At 42.2% G+C, this 21,216-nt stretch overlaps 1 protein-coding gene across 2 annotated transcripts; it reads right to left on the bottom strand.

The window, feature by feature from the left end:
- Positions 1 to 932: 932 nt before the first annotated feature.
- AKTIP (AKT interacting protein) lies at positions 933 to 14,623 on the bottom strand. 2 transcript variants are annotated; one of them, XM_069027286.1, is made up of 10 exons: positions 14,549 to 14,623; positions 10,209 to 10,324; positions 8,735 to 8,940; positions 7,131 to 7,195; positions 6,947 to 7,047; positions 5,557 to 5,645; positions 5,383 to 5,481; positions 5,058 to 5,165; positions 4,437 to 4,497; positions 933 to 1,859 (listed from the first exon to the last, which is right to left on the bottom strand). In XM_069027286.1, exons 2-10 carry the CDS (start codon positions 10,248 to 10,250, stop codon positions 1,749 to 1,751), a joined length of 882 nt encoding a protein of 293 aa, XP_068883387.1. In that variant the 5' UTR covers positions 10,251 to 10,324; positions 14,549 to 14,623; the 3' UTR covers positions 933 to 1,748. The 2 variants fall into 2 exon arrangements, with proteins under 2 accessions (XP_068883387.1, XP_068883386.1); XM_069027285.1 differs by lacking the exon at positions 14,549 to 14,623 and having other exon boundaries at positions 933 to 1,856.
- Positions 14,624 to 21,216: the final 6,593 nt, after the last annotated feature.

The following is a 21,216-nucleotide window of genomic DNA, read 5'->3' as shown; positions in this document are numbered from 1 at the left end:
TCGCCCATGATAAATCTGAAGCATTTAAATTTCAGTTTCAGCCTTCCCAAAAAGAGAGCAACAGCAGCAACAGAACTCATTTTACAGTATTTTAGTGGCAACACTCCAGGACAGTACATCTACCCTCAAACTCTTCCCCCATCCTTTCCTTGAAAGGCAAACAGCCCTGCTTTTCCAGGCAATACAAACTCACCTTCAGATCATTTCCTCCATTCCTGTCCTCTACTGCAAACTCAGATCAGGCACATGACAATTCCAAGGCACTTCCAATTGCTCATTACATGCCAGGCATCCAGAATACCAAGGCTAATGGGGCATGAATGCCACTCAAAACACCGACTGAGGCAAGTACCACAGCGCCATCTCATTTTCCTGTTACTGAGTGTATGACACTACTGGGGAAGGCTTCGTCTGTTTCCTTAGAAGCCAAGAAGTTGTTCTCAAACAGAACAGTGAAAGGTTGTTAACGACAAGTGAATTTAGCGTGCCAGATAAAAACACAAACTCAACACAAACCCCACATCACACCTCCTGAAATACCACCTCGTGTTCACATAAATCACTACAGGCTGTTCCAAGGCAGCTGGGTTGGCACTAATCCACCAGTACAGGCAAGGGGAGCCAAATGAACAGCAGCCCAGCTCCAAGGGGTTAACACCACAGATTTTGATAGGACAATCCCGGGAGGCAAGAAAAGGCATCACACCAGGCTGTAGCATTAGGAAAACTCGTGTGAAAAATAAGAGCCTCTCCAAAGTTCTCTTGTGTTTTGGAGAGGTTTTCCTGTGTGTGGAACACAAGGTCTCTTATGTACAGAGCTGCTCCTGGCATCCCATGAACATCCCAAACACCTGTGCAGACAAGTACCTATGTAGCCAGGTGCTCCCACTCTTCACTAAACATCCACAGCACAGACTAACAGGGACAAAAGATAGAGCATCGTTTCTTTTTATTTTAAGATGTCACTATTAACACACATTAGTCAAGCTACCCTAAGAAATCCCCTAGACACCTAGGGAATCTAAAACCCTCTAAGATTTTATTAGCTCAAGAGACCACCATTAAAAGCTTTGATTTTAGTGTTTCTGTACTAAAAGTCTAACAAGCCTGACATTCTACTTTCACCCTGTCAGACTAATGTGCGCTTTAGTGACAGTATCCATTTACAAATCAATAATACATCATACATCATCCCCAGCTTTACTTCTGGAAAGTGCTAAATGGAGTCAATGAACCATCTATTTACAGTTTCAAATACTAACATATTTACAATAGAAACCAAAAGTATTTAAAACCATTAAATATAGTGTTTAACTCTGCTATATTAGTTTACATGAACACAGCTTAACTCTGGCATCGTATTTCCAATACTAATATTTCCGCCAGTAATTTAAGATTTTTTTTAAAAAATTGCTATTCCTGGAGGGAAAAAATAAAAGCTTAAAAACCAACCCAAAACCTCCAGGCATTTCAGAGCCCTGAGGAATTACCCACCCTAGACAGTCTTCAGGTAGAAGTACTGTAGTGTTCAAGAGAGACTTCCAAACTCCAGGCAAGCCTTTAAAACCTAATGCATATGTAAAACATTAAGAGTCAGTAATCCATTGAACAGGTTTACTGGAGTCACTGCTACCATTCGGGTTTTACTAATCCGTAGTCAAGAAGGAAACTGCTGCTTTGCTGTTTCTCCCTCTGTTACATTCCCTCCACCCCCAGAAAGTGTTTTGTGCACCATTGTCCAGGACAGCTTAAGTGGGCATCGTCTTCTCTTCTTTGCTGAAGGGCTGGACTGAGCCAGGCTTCACCCAGGACAGGCCAGAGACGTGCATGCTTTTGCAATGCTGATCTTCCGGCTTCTTCTGGGGAGAACAAAGTTAAAGTTACAATTTTTAGATACCCAAACCCTCTCAACTCCCCCTCCATCCATTTTACCTTTAGCAAATACAAGCAAAAAAGAGGCTTGCACCACTTCCTCTCCTCAAAGAGGAACAGCAAGATGGCCACTGGTTTTATTTCTGGGAATGTGTGTGGCATCTGCAGAACTACCCTGACAACACAGGAGTTTTAAGGACTTAACTCAGGTACAGCTGCCCTGTCCCACCATAAAGACTCAAGGATACTCCTCCTGCTTGTAGGCCCCAGCCCAGCATCACTGCACTGCTCTTCACCACATTTCTTGGATCTACAGAAAGAAGTGTCAATCCAAACACTCCCCCTACACTGCACCCCACAGGTGGTTGGGAACCCAAATTAATGTGCAAAAGTAGCAATTAATGCCTTTGCTAAACCTGGGACTTTCCTAATGCTTTCCAAGGATGGTCCTTCCTTTCCCTGGGCATTTGTCACAGTTAAATGCTTGAACAGTAACTATTACCCAACAGCACAACAAACATTTTAAACTGCTTATTGCAATTTAGAAGACCAAAAAAAAAAAATCACTTCAAATTGAAGAACAAAGATACAACTTGGAGCATCTGTAGATTCAAAGTAGTTAAAGAGATCAGTAAATGAAATATTACTCTAGCTGGCCAAAGCAGCAAAAGAGCTGGCAGGGCTTTTTTAATACCAGGAAGTATATGACAATGACATCAAACCTGGAATGGTGTGTTGAGCTCTAGAAAGTGCTAATTGCATGAGCAGACTTGGTTGTACCATGGAAAGTCTTTTGCTTGACAAAGTAAATTACAGCAGCAAGAAAAGAGAAGCTGCACTGCTGCCCTTCCCCACGCTTTGTGCCAAAGGTGACACTGTGTGACAGACCTGCCATAACACGTTGGACAACAACAAACAAGAGGGATGGAGTTAAGCCTGAGCCTGGCAGTGGCAGCTGCCTCTCCCATGCTGCACAGAGGAACCACACCCTGGAAAAGCCACGTGCTCAGAAGGGAACTGGGACATCACTGCCCTTCCTGGGCTGCAGCTCCAGAATGGCCTAGCTGTTTCCCAAGGAATAGGAATCACAGAAGTAATAAAAAGGATCCAGGGCTGTAGGAAGGTTTGGGAACTTGTTTTTACAGGGAATGTTCTCAGCCACACTGGAATTTTGGGACAAATCTCCTATGGCACAGAAGCTGGGCCATTCCTATCAACAACACATGACGGGAGCAACTAAGTACCATGGATGCAATAGTTACTGAAGATGTTTGTTTTCACCTAAAAAGAAATCAACATGCATCTCCCAAAGAAAAGAGGACAAAAGAAAAGTCACTGTTTGCTACTGGTCTGTAAGACAACATCAGACCCTTTCCATTTCAGGCACCTTGACCTATTATTTCTCTTTGATTTAAAGGGGAAGAAAGAAGGAGATAAAGAATGAAGGAGAAAGGGAGGAGGAAAAGAAGTGTCAAAAGTATTTCTTAAGTTTTGTAAGAGCATCAAGAAGTCAATCTGACCAAAATATTTTCTTGTGTGTTCCAAGGCTGTAATGAGACTGGCAGTTGGGTGCACTGACACATTGAGCTCAGGCAGTGTTTTGTATTAAGATAAATTTTAAAACCTCATTCATGCCAGAAGACATGCAAGAACATGAGATAAAGCTTGCAGTGAGGAAGACAAGTTTGAACTGACAAAAAAGTAGTTTTTCATTACACAAAACCCCAGCAATCGACAGCACAGCTTTAGCCCAAGTCAGTAACTAAAACATTCAGAATGCATTTCCTTGTCAGTCCAGCTAAGACAGCAGCCACTGTTTCAGAATCCCTTTGTACTACAAGTGGATTGACTTGTCAGGCCACTCAGCACAGACCCAGAATTGCTGTGTGGCAGCTCTTGTCAAGTGCAAAGCAGTAATTAAAAAAAGAAAACAAAACAAAACATGAACAGTCCCCACCTCAAATCACATCCTATCACCCATCAGGTGAAAGTTCTATGAGCCAATACGTTCTTGCTCTGTCAGTAAGAGCACTCTGTGATGGAAGGAACTCTCAGCACCTTTTGGTGAGCTGATGTCTCATAAGACATCAGCAGCATCAGAGAAGTGAGCAAGGGACTGTGCTTGTGCTGCTTCAGAAACTTTGCAAGGAGAAGAAAGTGCTGAAGCTTTGATTCAGTAATGAAAGATCTCTCAACAGAAGAAACCAAAGAAGCTGGAGACTGTCAGGTAATGCAGAAATGGTAACAACCATGACAAGTGCAGAACAAGCTAACAGGCAGCCAGTGAATCTCTTTGTCCCTTCCATCCATAAACAAAAAAAAAATCTGCTGTATGCCAAGAACTGTACTAACGAAGCTTTCTGGCTAAGTGACTAATTGCTTAACACTCTGAAGTTAGAACAGAGACATAACTGCTTCGTTAGGAGACCACAGCAGTTCAGCATTCCTTCTGAGCCAAAAGAGGGGTGGAAAAAGGTCTCTCTAGTACACAGAGACAGAGAATCTTTCTTCCTGTATCAGGCAATAAACCCTTCCTAGAGTGAGAATGTGAACTTTGAAAGTACCTTCTGAGTCAACATCTTCTCTCTAGCTTCATCATGTATAGCTGGATTCCACGGAGAAAAACTATGGAAAAAGTATAGTTAATTCTTACTTGGCATTTTTGCAAACTATAGCACAGACAGAGCAGAAAGCAGTGATTTTACTTTGCTTATTTTGTTGAATTTTAAGTAAATTTTAAGTGACTATTCAGTGTTAAAACATACAGTTAAGAACTAAATTCATATTGTCATGGATCTTTTCAACACTAAATGTTTAGGTTTTCACTTCTGTTCATACTGAGAAGTGGAAATTCAGAACGTGTGACATGAAAAACTACTCATATTCACCATGAAGCTGACTGCTCCATCCCCCACACAGGCAAGCTTTAGAAAACCAAAGCTACAGTCATGCAAACTGAGTTCAGAAAAGACAGAAAGCAATATTAATTAATGGGCATTTCTGCTTGAGGGAGGTGGGCGCTTCAGGGCTTTTTGCTTGTTCTGAGGCTTGTTCGGTTATTATTTTCAGTTTTTTCTAAAGAAAAGCAGGTCAGTTAGTCTGACAGAGAAAGGCTGCCATCAGCAACTACACCAAAACTTGCTCTCAAAACATTAGGACAGGGTGAACTTGCTCAGAGTACTCACATGATTGCATAGGGGTCCTCTATTTTGGGCTGATCAAATAAATGACTACTGCATAGTTTGACACTGTCTACCACTTTACTTTTGAACAGCTGAACATCCTTTTCATACCTGCAAGACAGAAGTAAGTCGTGTTAAGTAATTGCAAGGAGCTGTGCGTTTGCTCTAGAAGCACAGACAGACTTGGCAAAGCCCCAACTCGAGTTCCTAACGCAACCAAGCCTGGAGGCAGAGACCACAAGTAGACAATTTTACAGACCTCTTGTTTTTGCAAGCCTATGCCAAAACCTCTTAAGAGGCCATGCCTATACACATGGGAGATACTCACAGCACTGCAGCCTCGGGGTTCAGAGGACTGGTTGTATCAATCTTGTAGAAGACTCTGCGAGCATACATTAACACCTGCCATATGTGATTATGATTTCGCCTAAAAAAAAAAAAAAAAGCACAATGAAGAATAGAACAAACTTTACAAATTATACATCAGTTTGTCAGCACTAACCTCCATTTTGCAAATGCTCTTTTCACATCCAGTTCACCAGATAAAGGGTCCACTAGAGGGTGGAAGACAGGCAGGTCAAAAACCAAGCGCTGCATTAGAAAAAAAAAATTCATTATGACATCTTCAATCCTAATGCCAACACCACTGGGTGATGGTCAGTCAAATGTTCCTTCCAAATACTAATCAGTTGTTACTGTATTAAAAGAAAGTAACTGCAAGTGATTTCTACTAGCTGTGAAAATGTAACCCAACACACCTGTGTAACATGCAGGGTCTTGTCCTCTCTCACATGTTATCACCAAATCAGGAAACTAATCCAGTTAACTGCACAGGCACTAGTGCCAACACAGGTAATAATATCAGATAAGATCAGATTAAAGGAGTTTTTCTGGTTTAGCTATTTGTGACTGAAAGCTTTTTACATACTTGAGCTACAATTGATACCTTTTTTATCCTACTCACTTCTAAGTAAACTGTGCAGTGATACCTTAGTGTCTTTGCCTCTGTACAGCTCATTTCCTCCAGTGTTCACACATTCTTCCAAAAGAAAACTTAAGTTTCAGGAGGAATGTTCTAAAGCCCTCTTCTAGCAAAAGAATGTTGGCTGGCTGACAGATACTAAAGTCTAACCTTTAAAAGGCACTGTTTCCTACTAGTCCTGTTCTTTTAAAAATGATAGCTTTACATAAAACTTGACACCAAGCAGGCAGCTACCCAACACAGCAGTTGTGTGCACCTGCCCTCCAATCTTCCTTTTAAAGAAGTTTGGCCAAGAGAGTGAGCTGCTCTGCTCTGAAGAGTCAGACTGCCACAAAATATTTTTTTTAATTGGTCTAATAACTTGGAAACTTTTCACTAAAGAGAAAAAGATAAAACAGAGATGGAAGATAACACCATACTGCCTATCTCCTTTTACCTTTGCTTCACCACGTTCTCCTCAAATTTTTAGCTCTTTATTTCAATGTAATTTAGAAGAGACAATTGAGAAATCCTGCAGTATTAAAGCAAGCACAGCTCAGGTGTCTGGATTTTACATTCCATTATATCACTACTCAGAATTCTGATACCTCTTTAAGTGTTTCAGTGTTAACTTCCTGCTGAGGAAGTAGCAAATCAAGAGTGGAGGGAAAGAACTGTTTGATTACTTAACCCTCTAATGCTTCTGACCTCAGGAAGTTCACTCCACGCCAGTCTCAGTAATCAGAGTAATGTAATTCCTCCACAGCAGTTTGCAAACATGTACAAGACATGGCAAATGAGCCCAGCCAAGTGAACAAAATGAGTTCAAGGAAAAAAGAAGCTAATTGGTGTATCAGCTTAAACAAAAAGCCATACTTATACCACCAGGAAAGAAAAAAAAAAAAAAAAAAACCAAGACACAGCCACTTACCGGGCAGTCTCCATCCGGGTAATTATCAGGAATATAGACAGTGAACTTAAATACACCATCCTGGTAGAGCCCATTTCTTATGAATATTACACCAAACCACACTGCAAGTGAGAAAGTTTGCTTGAGTGAAAGAATTTCAAAATGTATGTATATAAAAAAATTAAAAAGTTGAGTTTAAACTTACTTAATGCTGATCGGTATGAGGGCTGCACATAGACACCTGGCAACTTCTGCTTCACAACCAAGGTACTGCAATCAGAGTCAGCATTCAGAGAGCTCCACAACTACACTGACACAGCAAACCCAGAATGTACCACCCACAGCCCAACAGGGCCTTCCTCCACAAACTTACTCTCAATTCCCAAGACTGCTCACTGAAGGAGGTGACAAATATAGTGAAACCACACTCTTTCCCTCCTGCTTTTTGCAGCACTCCACTTAAAGATTTACTAACAGAAAACACTATTCCTCTTGATAAAACTAAATGGAGAAGCAGAAATAAACTCTTCCCTCAGTAAACTCAGCATTTAAAGTATGTCAGTACAGAAATTTACAATTTTCTACTGAATCCCCAGTTTCAAAGTAAGGAAGAAAAAAAAAAATCCAGTTAAGTAATTTTGAACACAGATTCACAGTAAATTGTAGTTGCTGCTGAAATGTGACCAAACTTCAACCTCAAATTTAAACAAGTAGCTTTTCAGTTTTAGATGACACCATGCTGCAGGTCAAGCTGAAATTACACTGGCAATGGTAAAAACAAACCAAAAACCTAATTATTTACTTCACAGGTTTTCCAGTTACTTGGTATATGGGTCCATTAAACTGAATTCTACATGCTCACAAAAATAAACAACAATTATAAAGCAAAACATTAACACAGTTCCCTGCTTACAGTTTCCCTAGTATTTGTTATTGGTTCCCTAATAATGAATTTGTATTATAGTACCAATATATTTACTCAGAAGAAAAACATTTTTCTTGAATTAAAAAGTCAGGGTTAATTCCCTGAAAAAGACATAAATGTTTTGAGAGTTCTCACTTTCAATTTAACAGTTAAATACACGAACTGAGACTCCATTGCATAAGGACTCCAGGGATTTCATTCCAAAAGGCACTACATACTTGGGAATCCAGCATGTCTATCACAGAGGAAGTCCCTTCAGCTTTGTCGCACTAACCAGTTATATAACTAGAAAGTTTTGAGGACAGAGATTTTTATGCTCCAACAAATCACTAGATTGGGTCAAATCAACTTCTCCCTCATAAGTTTCATGTTAAATATCACAGAAATGAATATAGCCTTCCCAACATCCACCTGATCAACTGTATCAGGTGGTGTTCTAGCGTTTCATGTGACAGCTGAAGGAAGCTCCCACATCCTAACTCCATTAGATAGCACCATATATTCATGAGCATCTTCCCACTCAACATCTGCTTGCTTCTATTTTAATACTTGTTTCAATTACTTGGTATTTCTGACCAAAAAGCCATTAGGATAACTAGTCAGGATACCTAAATCCACAGTGTGTTTACTTCAAGACTAAGAAATTTAATAATTCAGAGAATGACATCTAAAAACGCCCCTTAAAATCTCATCACACTTTCTTTTCCCTTTCTGTCTCAAGGGACTGAGATTGCTGCTCCAGAGAAAGAACTTTGCAGACAATGTTTTACCGCCTTCAAGGACTATGGCAGAGACACCACGCAAGAACAAGGCCCCTGCAGTGTTTTTTCCTAACTGAAGCATAAGCCCAGTGACTAAAGAAGATGAAAAAAGTGAACACCTACAATTCTGCAAGAAGCGAATACTCCAAGTAAAATGGCCCATAAGAAGCATGTGTTCCATTTGTGGACTGGGAGGAGGTGGCAGGTGAAGCAGGCTTGGTTATTGGCACAGCATTCTTTGGGATAGAAGGCAACTGTTTCTTTGCAGAGGCTCGCAGGGGACTGGTTCGCAGCTCTCCACTCAAACTTTTCTCTTCAGTGTCAGATCTCTGTCAAATCAAAAGAGAAGCCATGAGATCACAGGCCATAGGTCAGAAACATTTAGCACATGAACATATTTTAACACAGGTTTAAACCCAAATTATGCCAATAAGTTAGGGCAATGAAACATACCTTGGGTTTTGGTGTTCCATTGCTTGGGGGAGGGCATGGGAGGGGTCCCTTCCCTTTTTGTTTTTAAATACACTTTTGTTCAATTAAACCCAACCCACAAGTACAAAAGTGTTCAATGCTGAATAGGAAATCTGCAGATTAGGACAAATGCTTAAGGAGGCTTACATTTATTTAGAACCTGAAACCAGACAGTATACAACATCAGCTTACAAGTCAATCTATTTCTAGCACACAGCGCATCAAGATAAATCATTTCTACTGACAAGCATCCTTACACTGTAGACTTCAAAGACTCTTTAGAAGTGGTATAGTAAAATTAAGACAAAAACCCCAAGTTTCACATATTTCACTTTCTGCCTGTGCTTAAGACATCAATATTCCACTTGGAACTGATCCTAGAGCTCACTCCCACAGTGAAAATCACCACTTGGCAGTGGTATCAAGTTTAAATAGTTTTACCATAGGAACCCTTTTATGCCTTTGCTATCTTTTCTTAGAAGAAAAAAAACCAACCCATTGCCAGCAAACACTGTACTACACACAGACCCCAAAATCATTCTAGAGATTGCCAAGATAAACCTGCAGGCTACAGACCTGTGCTTAGGCTATGTGTGGTGACTAAAGGCACGATTTAAGCTACAGTGTTCTGAAGTGCCCAAGACCCAGACTGGTAACAATGCCTCACGATTAAAGTTACATAATTTGCCCTAGTACTGAACACCTGAGAAGTGATTAACCCTAGAACTCCCACGCTTTTATTACTGCTACAACCTCAAGTTGCAGCAACAGCACTATGGAGGCATGGTTCTGTCAAAGCTCATTGCACCTGGCTAAGCTCTATATAAGTCACTAAAATGTCCTCACAAAAAAGTGCTTCAACCACTTGAACACACTTGTTTCACATTTCCTATTTAAAGATGCTTCATATAAGAAAAGCCAACAAATTCTGGAGTAGACTCTGCACAGGTACATTCCAGTTAACACAGCTCAAAGCCAGTTTACACTTTTACTGAAGGTGATCACAACCCTGAGGGTAAAGACACAGTAAAACACTATTTGCAGATCACCTGATGGCTTTTTTTCCAGCACTGCTACCACCCCTCCCAAGCATGACAACACTTTCTGGCATGCATTCATTAAATACCTTGCGTACAGAACCTGTAGACATGCTCCAGAAAGGGTTCATAACGTGTATTCCAAATAAAGGCCTGCAACTTTTCTGTGTCTTCAGTGTGTCCTCAGGCCCTTCGGATTTATACCCTAAAAGTACACAGAATGAACACGCATTTTAACAGATAAACAGGACTCAATATATAAATAGGATTCAGATCTAATTCTGCAGCCAGCATTACATTTCTGTAACTTCAGAAGATAACTTCACGTAGGCAAGACCAACAAGAGTTAAAAATGCCAAAGCTCTATTATATGCTCCAGAAGAATAACATATGTCTATTTTTCCATGTGAATCTGTCTTCTTTCTGCTAGAAAAAGACTACATTCTGCATTCCATGTTCCTTTTGTCAATGAGAAGAAAAAAAGGATCATCTCTTGGCTCAAAAGAGTTAAGGAAGACCCTCTACATGAGCAAATATTAAAGTTATCACCTCCCCATTTCAGTCCAGCACCAGACAGAACTAGGACCCTGCTAAGTGCTGTCCCTTGCAGACACTGTTGACTTTGCACATTTCTGAAGTGTCCCAGTTTGAGAAATTCTGTCATTCCCGGTAACAGAGATGATCCTTTCATTGAGTTTACATCATGTGTGTGTCATTTTGTTTTCATCTCCATTGGAACACTACCAGGAACAGACAAAGCCATAGAACACAGAAGTTTCTCTGTAGCTTATTTAATGGTTTCATTATGAGCACTGAGGCTTAGTGCTCTTTAGATGAGCAGCTCAATAACAAGGACTTCAGCAGTGTTTGGGGTTTCAGTGTCATCTACTGTGTATGCCCTCGCTTTCCTCTCTCTCTTTTTTTTTTTTTAAAGTCTTGCTATTGCTTGTTGAAGAACTCTGATCTATAGCACCTCTTGTCTGGCACACCCTATTGCCTCCACTCTTTTTTCCTCTCCAGTTCTCCTACATTCCTTCCTCATCTCACCCTCCCATTTTTGGCTCCATCACCTAAGGTTTTGAGGCACTTTACACAGTTTTTTTTAATAGAAAGTTGTATGACATTGATGAAGAAAATGAATGAGATGTGAGAGAGACAGAGCCAGTGGCACAGGTTTCTATTGTGGTCAACACCACATTTTTACTGCAGTAAGGACAGCAGCATCTGTTCACCATTGATAAGTTTATAGAGAAAATGGAAAGATGACGACCAAAATCTTCCTAAAATTAAAATAAATGCCAATCTTTTTAAAAGAAAAAAAAAAACAAAAAACACCAAACACAGACAATTTATCCTCAGAAAGTCTAGGAATGCTAAATATTTAAAAGAAACATTAATATTAAATCATAGTCTTCTAAGCTATGCAGCAGCCATGCATTCAAAAAAATGCAAGAACCTTTCAGAAAACAGATGAAAAATAATTAATTTCCCCACTCAGAATCATCTCAAACATTCCTATACACAACAGGCTCCTCCAGGTACTTTTCCTCCTCAGCAGCCAGTCTCACATCATTCTGAGCCACTGAAGAGAGAAAGCCAAAGTGCAGCTACTGCCCTGTGAAAGCAGGGAGATGTTTTCACTTTTCCCCATCTCTTGTCTGGAAAGCAGAGTCATGCCAGAGGGCTGTGCCACAGGCCTTTTCCATCAAACCAGCCAGACCAAGTAAGACAGGAAGACTGGGCCAGGAAGGTACGAGACATTTCCTTGGGAAACTCTGGTGTAACCAGAGGGCGGAGGAACTGACGCACAAAGAGCACCTGAGTGCTCAGGCTCTGACAAGAGGGAAAAGTGCTGGAAGTTGAGGTACAAGTTGGAAGACAATTAGCTGGAATCTGGAGTGATTATGGGATTGGGGCAGGAGTATTTCGTTTGTTTTGGGCTGCTGTTTTTTATGACTAGGTAATACAAGCTGCATTATCCCGGAACCAGAGATAGGAGAACAGGAGTCAGCAGGACAAAGTATGACATACATAGGTAAAAACCAGCCCAATCTATTCCCAGGGAAACAGGGAACTTTACTAGAAGCTTGGTAACTGATGTTAGATGCAGTTCAGTCAGCAGATCCATCTTTCAGAAAGCAGCTGTGTACCTCAGTACACTTCCAGCTCTGCTGAAAGGCCTTTCATTATTGTGCCTACTTACATGCTGTTAAGAGCAAATAAAACATTATTTTATCTCTGGTTAAGTTAAAGAATAACTTCCAGGGGTTCTCTTGCACAGACATCTTTTATCCAGTTGCTTGCCAGTTATAAATCATACATAGTATTGTATTAAATTTATTGTTAAACTGCCTCCAGTCTCATACACCTGTTAAAATACTATTTACAGTGGAGAACACAAAACCTGAGCTCAGAGAAGAGGGTCATTTAAGAAGCCTTTCAAAGTGTTTTAAGAGTTTATTTTTAAACACATTCACTCCTATGCAACATGGAAGTGGAGAATCACAGCTCTAAAGGACACTTACCCACAATTCCTTATGCTCTCTAGTACCTTCGCCTTGCAATTTACTACCCATCACTAATCACAAAAATGATTAAACCCAGTATTAAAAACAACCAAGTAACAGCAAATTTACATTAGACTGCCTATCCTACTTCTCACTATGTCTGCAGCAGACAAAGGAGAGCTAAGTCCTGATATCATTAAGTGGAATTTCTAGGCAGTTTAGGCATTCACTCTTACACAGGGCTCAGTGTCTACCCCAAGGCACCCACCATTGCAGCATCTTACAGTGCTGTAACTACTAAATCCATCAGCTTCCCAAACTAACCCAATACACTCTCCCCATTTTATGGAAAGAGGATAAAAATATTCAAAGCCATCCCCCTCTCTCTCCTTTCACACTGTCAACATTCATAGTACCTCATCCAGAAGAGGCTCGAGTGTGCCACTCAGTAGTACATTCCACTAATTTCTCCTGCTTTAAGAATAGCAATTAACAGCAACCCTCCTAAGCTGTCCTCCTCCCATGGGCTTTTTACAGCTAACTTCTTCTCTAGTGCTTTCTTTCTAGTAAAACAGCAACTAAACAAAGACAAAACACAAACTTGTGAAGAAATATTACTTCAAATACTGCTTCTTGGAAAGGCCTTTTAACTTGTCCACAGGACCACATTAAGACCAAAAACCACCTGCTGCCAGGCATAACTTCATGTCTGCAATATATGCCAGCAGTCAGAGCAAGTGTAAAGTCATCTGATACTTCATCAGCACTCTAAAAGGCTTCAAAAAACCGAAGTTATCACTAGCAAAACCATAACATTTAAGTACTTTGCTTCTGCACCTTTTCCTTACATTAGGTAGTCTCATAAAAAAATGTCTCATTTTACCCACTATCGCAGTATGTGTCATATTTTTCTCCTCCCACCAACAGAGTTATTTGATCAAACACAACACTAAAGCAATGTGAAAAAAACCCAACTTTATCTGCCTGGAACAGAGCACTCTTCTAAAGGTTTTCTGGAAACATCAAGAAATCAAAGGGAACCACTCCTACACCTGAGAACAAACCGAGCTACTTCAGCAGAGCACCAGAGAACAGTGTATGCTGAACACACAGTATTATGTGCTTGTCCAACACCTGCAGATGTCAGTTTACACTAGAACTTATTTCTCCTCAGCACAGCCGCTCCTGATCTGCTTTGGACCCAAGGCCCTCCTCGCTCGCTCACACCTCAATCTGCCGGACAACGCGGGAGCCGCTGGTGGCGGTGAACAGGAACACTGACCAGTCAAGCCTGTTCGCCAACTCTTCTTCCACAGGCGAGTTACGCGTTCCATACCAACACCTGCTGCTACGAGTTCACTCCTCTACGAAACTGCAATCTACGCCAACGAGACCCGCTCTCAGATTCAGCAGGCTAAGGGACACAGGGCGATGGCTGCCCGAGTCCCACAGCACAGGGTGGTCCAGAGGGACCTGTCAGCCGGGGGGGTGTCGCAGGAAGTTAAGAGCACTCCTGCGAAGCCCGAGCGGTCTCCGCGGTGTTTTACACCGCGGCCGAGCCGGACACCGCAGCGCGACGCCGTTCGCAGGGGGGGGAGCAACGGACGGAGGGTCGGAAGCCGCCGGGCCGGGCCGGGCCCCGCTGGCAGCCGCCCCGCGCCCGGCGCTGCCCGAGCCCGCGGTGCCTCTCGCCCCCCGCGCGGGGCAGCCCCAACGGGCCCGGAGGGCGGCGCCCGCCCAGCCCCTCCCGGCGACAGGTGACGGCCCCACGGGCGCAGACACCCCGCGGCCCCTCAGGGACAGAACAGCCCCGCCACCCTCCCGCGCCGCGGGGACGGGACTCCCGCGCCCACCGCCTTCGTTCCGCCAGGCAAGGATAGCCCGGGCAGGGCCGGACGCTGTGGCCCCTCTCGCTCACCCACCGAGGCTCCGCCGCTCCCCCGCGCGGCCCAGGCCCCGCCGCCGCCGCTCCCGCTACCCCCGGCACAACCCCATTTACCGCCCGCCCCTCGGGCCGCACATCCGGGCCGCCCCCCGCGGCCAATCGGCGCCCGCCGCTACCGGTTCCACCCCGCGGGGCGGGCGGCGCGGCCGCAGCCGCCACTCACAGCTCGGGACGGGCCCAGACGCGCCGGGGCCGCCCCGGCACCGTCACTGCGGGAGCGCTGAGGGCCCCGCCCCGCGCGCAGCGATTGGCCCGAGGGTCTGTCCGTCTTGTGGCAGGCGGACCAATGGGACCGCGCAGGTGCACCTGTCACTCTCCCAGCTGGCTGACAGCGCCGGGGGTGGCGCTTAGAGAAACGAGCAGTTCTCATTGGCCAGTGGCGCGCGCGGGGACGCACGCCATTGGCCGGCGGGCCCGAGCGGCCGCCTGGGGCGGGGCCCGAGGGCTCGCCCCGCGCTGCCCCGTGTCCGAGCGCAGGCTGGCGGGGCCGCGGGGCGGGCTGAGCGAGGGGCGGGCTGAGGGAGGGGGATCGGCATGCCGGGTTACCTGGAGGAGCCTGGGGAGGGGCAGGAAAGGCGGAGCTGTGGCAGTGCGATCCGTGACAGCCGCGGCGACGCGTTCCCGCACCGGGCAGCGAGGGCCAGCGGGACAGCGACCGCCCTGCGGTGCGCTGCAGCTCGCTGAACGCCGTATGTGTGTGTGTGCTCGGAGGCATCCACTCAGCCTCTCCAAAATTTGGCAGCTAACGCTGCCTGTATGAGCCAAGAACTGCAGCCTCCTACTAGAGATGACGTAATCAGTCATGGGGTTTCGTCACTCTTTCTCGCAAGCTACTACAAATGAACATTTAAAAAACATATTTCAACTGGATTTTTTTTTTTTTTTTTTACAGAATCACAGGATGGGTCAGGTTGGAAGGGACCATAGCGGGTCACCTGGTCCAACCTCCCTGCTCAAGCAGAATTACCCAGAGCTCATGGCACAGGATTGTGTCCAGACAGTTCTGGAATATCCCCAGTGAGGGAGACTCCACAGCCTCTGGCCAATCTGTTCAGTGCTTGGGCACTGCACAGCAAAGAAGTTCTTGCTCATGTCCAGGTGGAGCTTCCTGGGCATCAGTTTGTGCCGGTTCCTCTTGTCCCATTGCTGGGCACCGCGGAGCAGAGTCTGGTCCCTGCTCTGCCCCCTCCCTGCAGACACGGACAGACAGGAATGAGGGCCCCTCTCAGCCATCTCTTCTTAAGGCTGAACAGCCCCGGACCCCTCAGCCTTTCCTTGTAAGAGAGATGCTCCAGTCCATCATCTTTGTTGGATGCACCTTCTCCAGGAGCTCCATGACTCTCTTGTGCTGAGGAGCCCAGAACTGGACACAGTACCCCAGATGTGCCTCAGCAGGGCTGAGTGGAAGGGCAGGATCACCCCCCTGACCTGCTGGCAATGCTCTTCCTAATGAACCCCAGGATCCCACTGGCCTTATTGGCCACAAGAGTACACTTGCTGGCACACTTTAAAACCTCCTTTTAAAATGAATAATACCAGCTTCTGATACTATTGCTGAGCAGATACGTACACACACAGTGTAAATTGATATTAACAATACATACACACAGACATACTAACAAAATCTACCTCTAAAATCTGCTGAAGATAAGGAGGAAAAAAGAACAAACCTCAGGCATTAGTTTTCATTTGTAATTAGACTTCTTCTGAGCCCAGTAGAACAATTACAGAAGTGCTATACCAAAACTGAAGTAATTTGTCAAGGTTTGGAAGATGACAACAAAATCCATGCTATCTCAAATATAAAAATTACAGAGAATTTAAAAAATCAATGCATGCAGGGTGGATTTATTTTTGTTCCTAAGCTGTGAGCAAAAATACCATGCTAAGATTATCACTTTGTCTCAATTATTGTAACCTTCTATCCCCTGTCCTCAAAATGCCACTTTAAAGTCTTCAGTCAGTTAGTAACGTTATTATTCTGGCTAAACCACTGTCTCGAGTTTCTAAAACCCTTTGGCAATTTCCTGTTCTTCTGTGTTTCAAATTCAAGCTCTTTGCCTGCACCACTGAAGTGCTGCACAACTTCCCTTTAAGCTCATATCCTAAATTATCTGCCTTCCACTGCTACATGCAGTAGGAGCAGTCACTTGTTACCCCCCCTTTTTTTTATCTTAATCTCTTTCCTACTATTTTCTTTTTCCTGCTCTAAATCTCTTCCCACCAACTCTCCTTTGAAGGTTGTGTTTCCAGAAATCTTTTTTACATGGTTACTTCCATCAGTGGGTTTTTCAGACCTAACCATTCCTCAAAGTGTCTTGCCTGTATCAGGTCCTGACCTTGCTGAGAAATGAAAGGTGATAATGAAATCCTCTGTTACATGCTATGCAGATGTCATAGATCTTACTCTGCAAAATTCTGTGGCTTGAACAACATTTTGGTGTTGACTGTACATGTTCAGGTTGTTGCAAAACTATATTACAATGGGAATAAAATTTTGACTTTGATATGAAGGATTGTGAAGAATACTTTTATCAGGACTTTGAACAAAACATTGTTAATTCTCCAACCCCCACTATAATCCAAAGTTTCCTATTTTGCTAACTAGAGGAATAATACTCTAAAAAGAAAAAAGCTTTTGTCTAATAAATTTTCTTAAATGCTTTTTAGATTCCCGTCCTAGTCATACCAAATATGAAATAAATCCCGTTAACAAATCTTTGTATTTTGACCAGTAGAAGAGATTAATCAGGCCTAGAATGCTTTTTGTATACAATTTATCTCATGAAAGATTTCTTTCACTATGGTTGGTACCTGTAGCAAACATTTTATGAACTCAAAGGCCTTTTCCAACCTAGTTCATTCTGTGATTCTTTAAATAACCTCTAGATACCGTTTTTCCTACTTTTAGATATTCTCCGTTTCACCCAGAATTCTAAATACTGTGAGGAATTTTCCCACAATATCTGTGTTCATACCCCAAACCCATACATACTCATAATCCAAACCCCAAAATTGCCAAGCACCTTCCTGTACCTTTGCAGAAGAAGGAAGGGTGCGATGGCCGTATTGTTTAAGGCATGATCAATGTGATGCTTAATTGTTCAGTGTGGGAAGACTCTGGATAGCTCTGAATGCACCAGAATTTCCACTTGTGGTGGCTGTGGTTTTGAGAAGGAATATGAGCCAAAAAGATACGAGGTAAGTTAAAGTAAGTCTGGAATTAGCTCGGGCTCGGCACCACTAGATGGTGTCCTGCAGCTGCTCTATCACACATCGCAATCCGTGGGCAGGTAAGGGACAGAAACACCTCTTGGCAGGAACACAGTGTGTGCTGCAGGACAAACAGACATGATCACGCCTAGTGCTCCTGCTGAAGTCCCCAGTAGTTCTATAGGGAGGCTGAGAAAGAATTTTGACTAATAACCTACATAACCACACAAACCTACATAACCTTACTTGATAGCTACTGATATTAATATGACTTTCCTAAAAATGCAAAGGTGAAAGACGGCATTTGCTTTTTTCAAAGCTAAAAAGCAGAATTACAAACATAGTTTAAGACCCAAACCCCCGACTATCTTTTTTTGTACTTTCAAGCACAATTCCTTTGTGATTTGTATACTACAAGAACATATTATCAGCACTTTATAGAGCAATCTAAATAAAAATAAAAGCAGTCAAACAAACAATTTAGATTTTTGTTTTCTTTTTTGCCTTGGTGAAAATGATGCATTATCTCATAAAGGGATTGTTTTAAATTTCTCCATACTGATCTCTATTTGCATAATTGCTGATAACAAGGCCTATCCTTTCAGTAAACCAAGAGAGAGAAGTTGTCATATCTGCTGACAAGCCTACAAAAGTATTTGAAAATGGGTGTTTTCAATTTAAATGTATCTATGAAGCAGTGTAAATACATCAACGAAGCAGTGAATGGAAGGAGGTGATTCACAGTGCACAGCAATGAAAGTTACCTGTAAGGAGGAAGATGTCAGGTCACAGTTCTCCCCTCATTCCAAAGGACAATAGTATATACAATCATTGAACCAACTGTTTGGAATAGATACCTGCTGGTAAGGCTGGAGCTATTGCATGGCTCTGACCCTTCAATGGCAATGCCAGCTACAGGCCAGAGAGGTATTTGCTTTGGGAAGGTCTTCCTGAAACTTACTGCCTGAAATATGAATTCCCAGACAGGCCTTCATGGCTTGACAGAAAATGCTGCCCAGATTCCTATTACCTGCGCTGGGGCTTGAGCTGCTTTGGCACATTGCTCTGTTTGGATTTGAAATTAAGGTAACAAAGTGTAAGAAAGAAAAGATCCAAATTAGAAAAGATTAATTAGAAGCCCATTTGTATGAGGAACACTATTGGAAACTAATAGCAAATCAAACACAAACCCCTTTTCTAGTTTACCCCTAACAGTGTGATGTTTCTCTATTTTCTTAAAAAGAAGCATAAAGATGGAAACTTTTTCTAATAGTAGTGTTGGTTCAAGATAATGTACTTATTTTTCCCATTTTCTTTTTTTATTACAATGGAATTGCTAGCATGAATGCAGCTATAGCTGCACCAATATAAAAATGCTTTTCACTGTGTATTTATTTTCCCTGAGGAAGAGGTAAGACGGAACAGCACTAACTGCATCATCAAGATCTGTCATTTAGTTCTTAGGGTAGAATCACAGGACCTACTGTTGGTCTCTGCTCAGTCAGCAGCAAACTCATTGTTATAACAGAAGGATGAAATATCAAATTTATTTATTCCCCATAGAAAGCCTCCTGTCTTCCTAGACTCACTTAATATAAAAAGAATACATTTGTGTATAGTATTCAGACACTTTTGTATTTGCATGGCTGTCAGTGTGTTTCACAACATAAGAGATTGACTGTATTAATGGTTCCTGAATGGCAGAAGCTCCTATCAATGACTAATTAAAGATCAGATCATAGCCTTCAAACTACACTTTCTTCAACATGTCTCACACAGTGGAAAAAATACATTAAACATTTAAATCTGAATGTATTTCAGATTCCTTAATTTATGAATCCTCAGTTACTGTGAGTCCAACTGTGCAGAATTCAGAACCATGAAACTTGTAAAACTGACTTACAGTACTCCTTTTATTCCTTTGTATTTGCTTACCTAATAGCTCTTATTTAAATGGTGAGAATTACAGTTCTAAGATGAATTTTACTTCTGCACAGTATGATTTTGAAAGTAATTTCCCATTATGAGGAAAGAAAGGACTATTTTATCATTATTTTTTTAAAGAAGTTGAACACTTGAATCTGACTAGAGGTTTATAATGTCAGAATAAATCCCAAAGGAAGACTTAGATCCCAATTGCACTGGTTTCCTACTTATGGGAATACTTGCTTGTAGGTAAAACATCCCAGGGAAGATTGCTGGATGAGAAGCACTCAATTTGTTAGTCACACATTTTGAGAATATGTTCCTTAGCTATCAAAACAATACAAATCCTGTTTGTAAATGCTAAAATGTAAAATTAATCTTAAATTAAATCTCTACATATCTATACAACTTATTCGTAATAGAGACATTTTCAGGGTAAAACCCTATATATTTAATTCCTACCATTGAATATCTAGTGATTAATTAAAATTCCTCATTTTAGAATTTTCACAGCCATTTATTGAAACTTTTTATAAGGTTTTAATCAGACTAACTAGACTTACAGCTGTAAGTAATATTTCCTTATGAATAAGCTTTTTTTTTTCTCAATATCTTTCTTTCATGGAACATTTTGAATCATAGTAACGTAGAGCATACTTTTAAACAAATATGTATGTAATCCCACAGTCTGAAGGATAACTAAGATTACAGAGTAATCAGAACGAAGAATCTTTTTGAAAAATCAGTTTTGCAGAGAATAATCATTAAAGTGCAACTGTATGAGACAACTTTGGCAAATCAGCAAACACAGTCCGTGTAAACAAGCTTTGATCAGCAGTTTCCACAATATCATTATGAACTCCAGTTTTTCCTGTAATGGTATGATATGATGAGTGAAAGGCAGACCAAAACCAATTCATAATTTTCAGATGGAAAAATCACAGTTAATTTGTTGACTGAAAAATAACTACATAATTTCAGAGATGATGAGACATAATAAAGTAGGACTATTTTTTTCTCCACTCAGACCTTGAGCCATATTTCTACACAAAAGTCACTTTCCTCCTTTCATCTTCTTATTACTTTCCTGGTAAAGTGACATATTAAGCAGGTATGTAAGTGGTTGGTAATTTTAAAAAGCTGAATATTTAAAAAACTTAGTGGATGACTGATCAAAGAACTGAATATAAAGAGTAAAGACTGGGGAGAAAGAGGGTGAATATGCAAAGGAAGCTTTCACATTCAACGGGGAACAGCTATGAAAAGCTACCAAGGATTGTAGCTCAGTTAATAAAGCCCCAAACAGAGATGATGTTGGGCTTAAATAAAAGGCTGCCACTGAGCAGCACCTTACAGCCCACACTTACAACCCATGCCATAACATCCTGTCTCTAGGACTGCTCCACCCCTCAGTGATCCAGTCCCCATTTCCAGCTGCCCTGCCATGCAGTATAACATTGGTGACCTCAGTGTTCCAATAAAGGAAAAGCTTGTGAGAAAGACACT

This window comes from Aphelocoma coerulescens, chromosome 11, assembly GCF_041296385.1.
Source record: "Aphelocoma coerulescens isolate FSJ_1873_10779 chromosome 11, UR_Acoe_1.0, whole genome shotgun sequence".
NCBI classification, from domain to species: domain Eukaryota; kingdom Metazoa; phylum Chordata; class Aves; order Passeriformes; family Corvidae; genus Aphelocoma; species Aphelocoma coerulescens.
This window is presented reverse-complemented; position numbering and strand designations above follow the sequence as displayed.

Coding starts and splice junctions, on each gene's coding strand:
- AKTIP (XM_069027286.1), bottom strand. CDS start 10,250: ATGAACCCTTTCTGGAGCATGTCTACAGGTTCTGTACGCAAG. Junction 7,048..7,130: donor CTCATACCGATCAGCATTAA/GTAAGTTTAAAC, acceptor TCTCACTTGCAG/TGTGGTTTGGTGTAATATTC. Junction 4,498..5,057: donor GAGGACCCCTATGCAATCAT/GTGAGTACTCTG, acceptor CTTTTTCCATAG/TTTTTCTCCGTGGAATCCAG.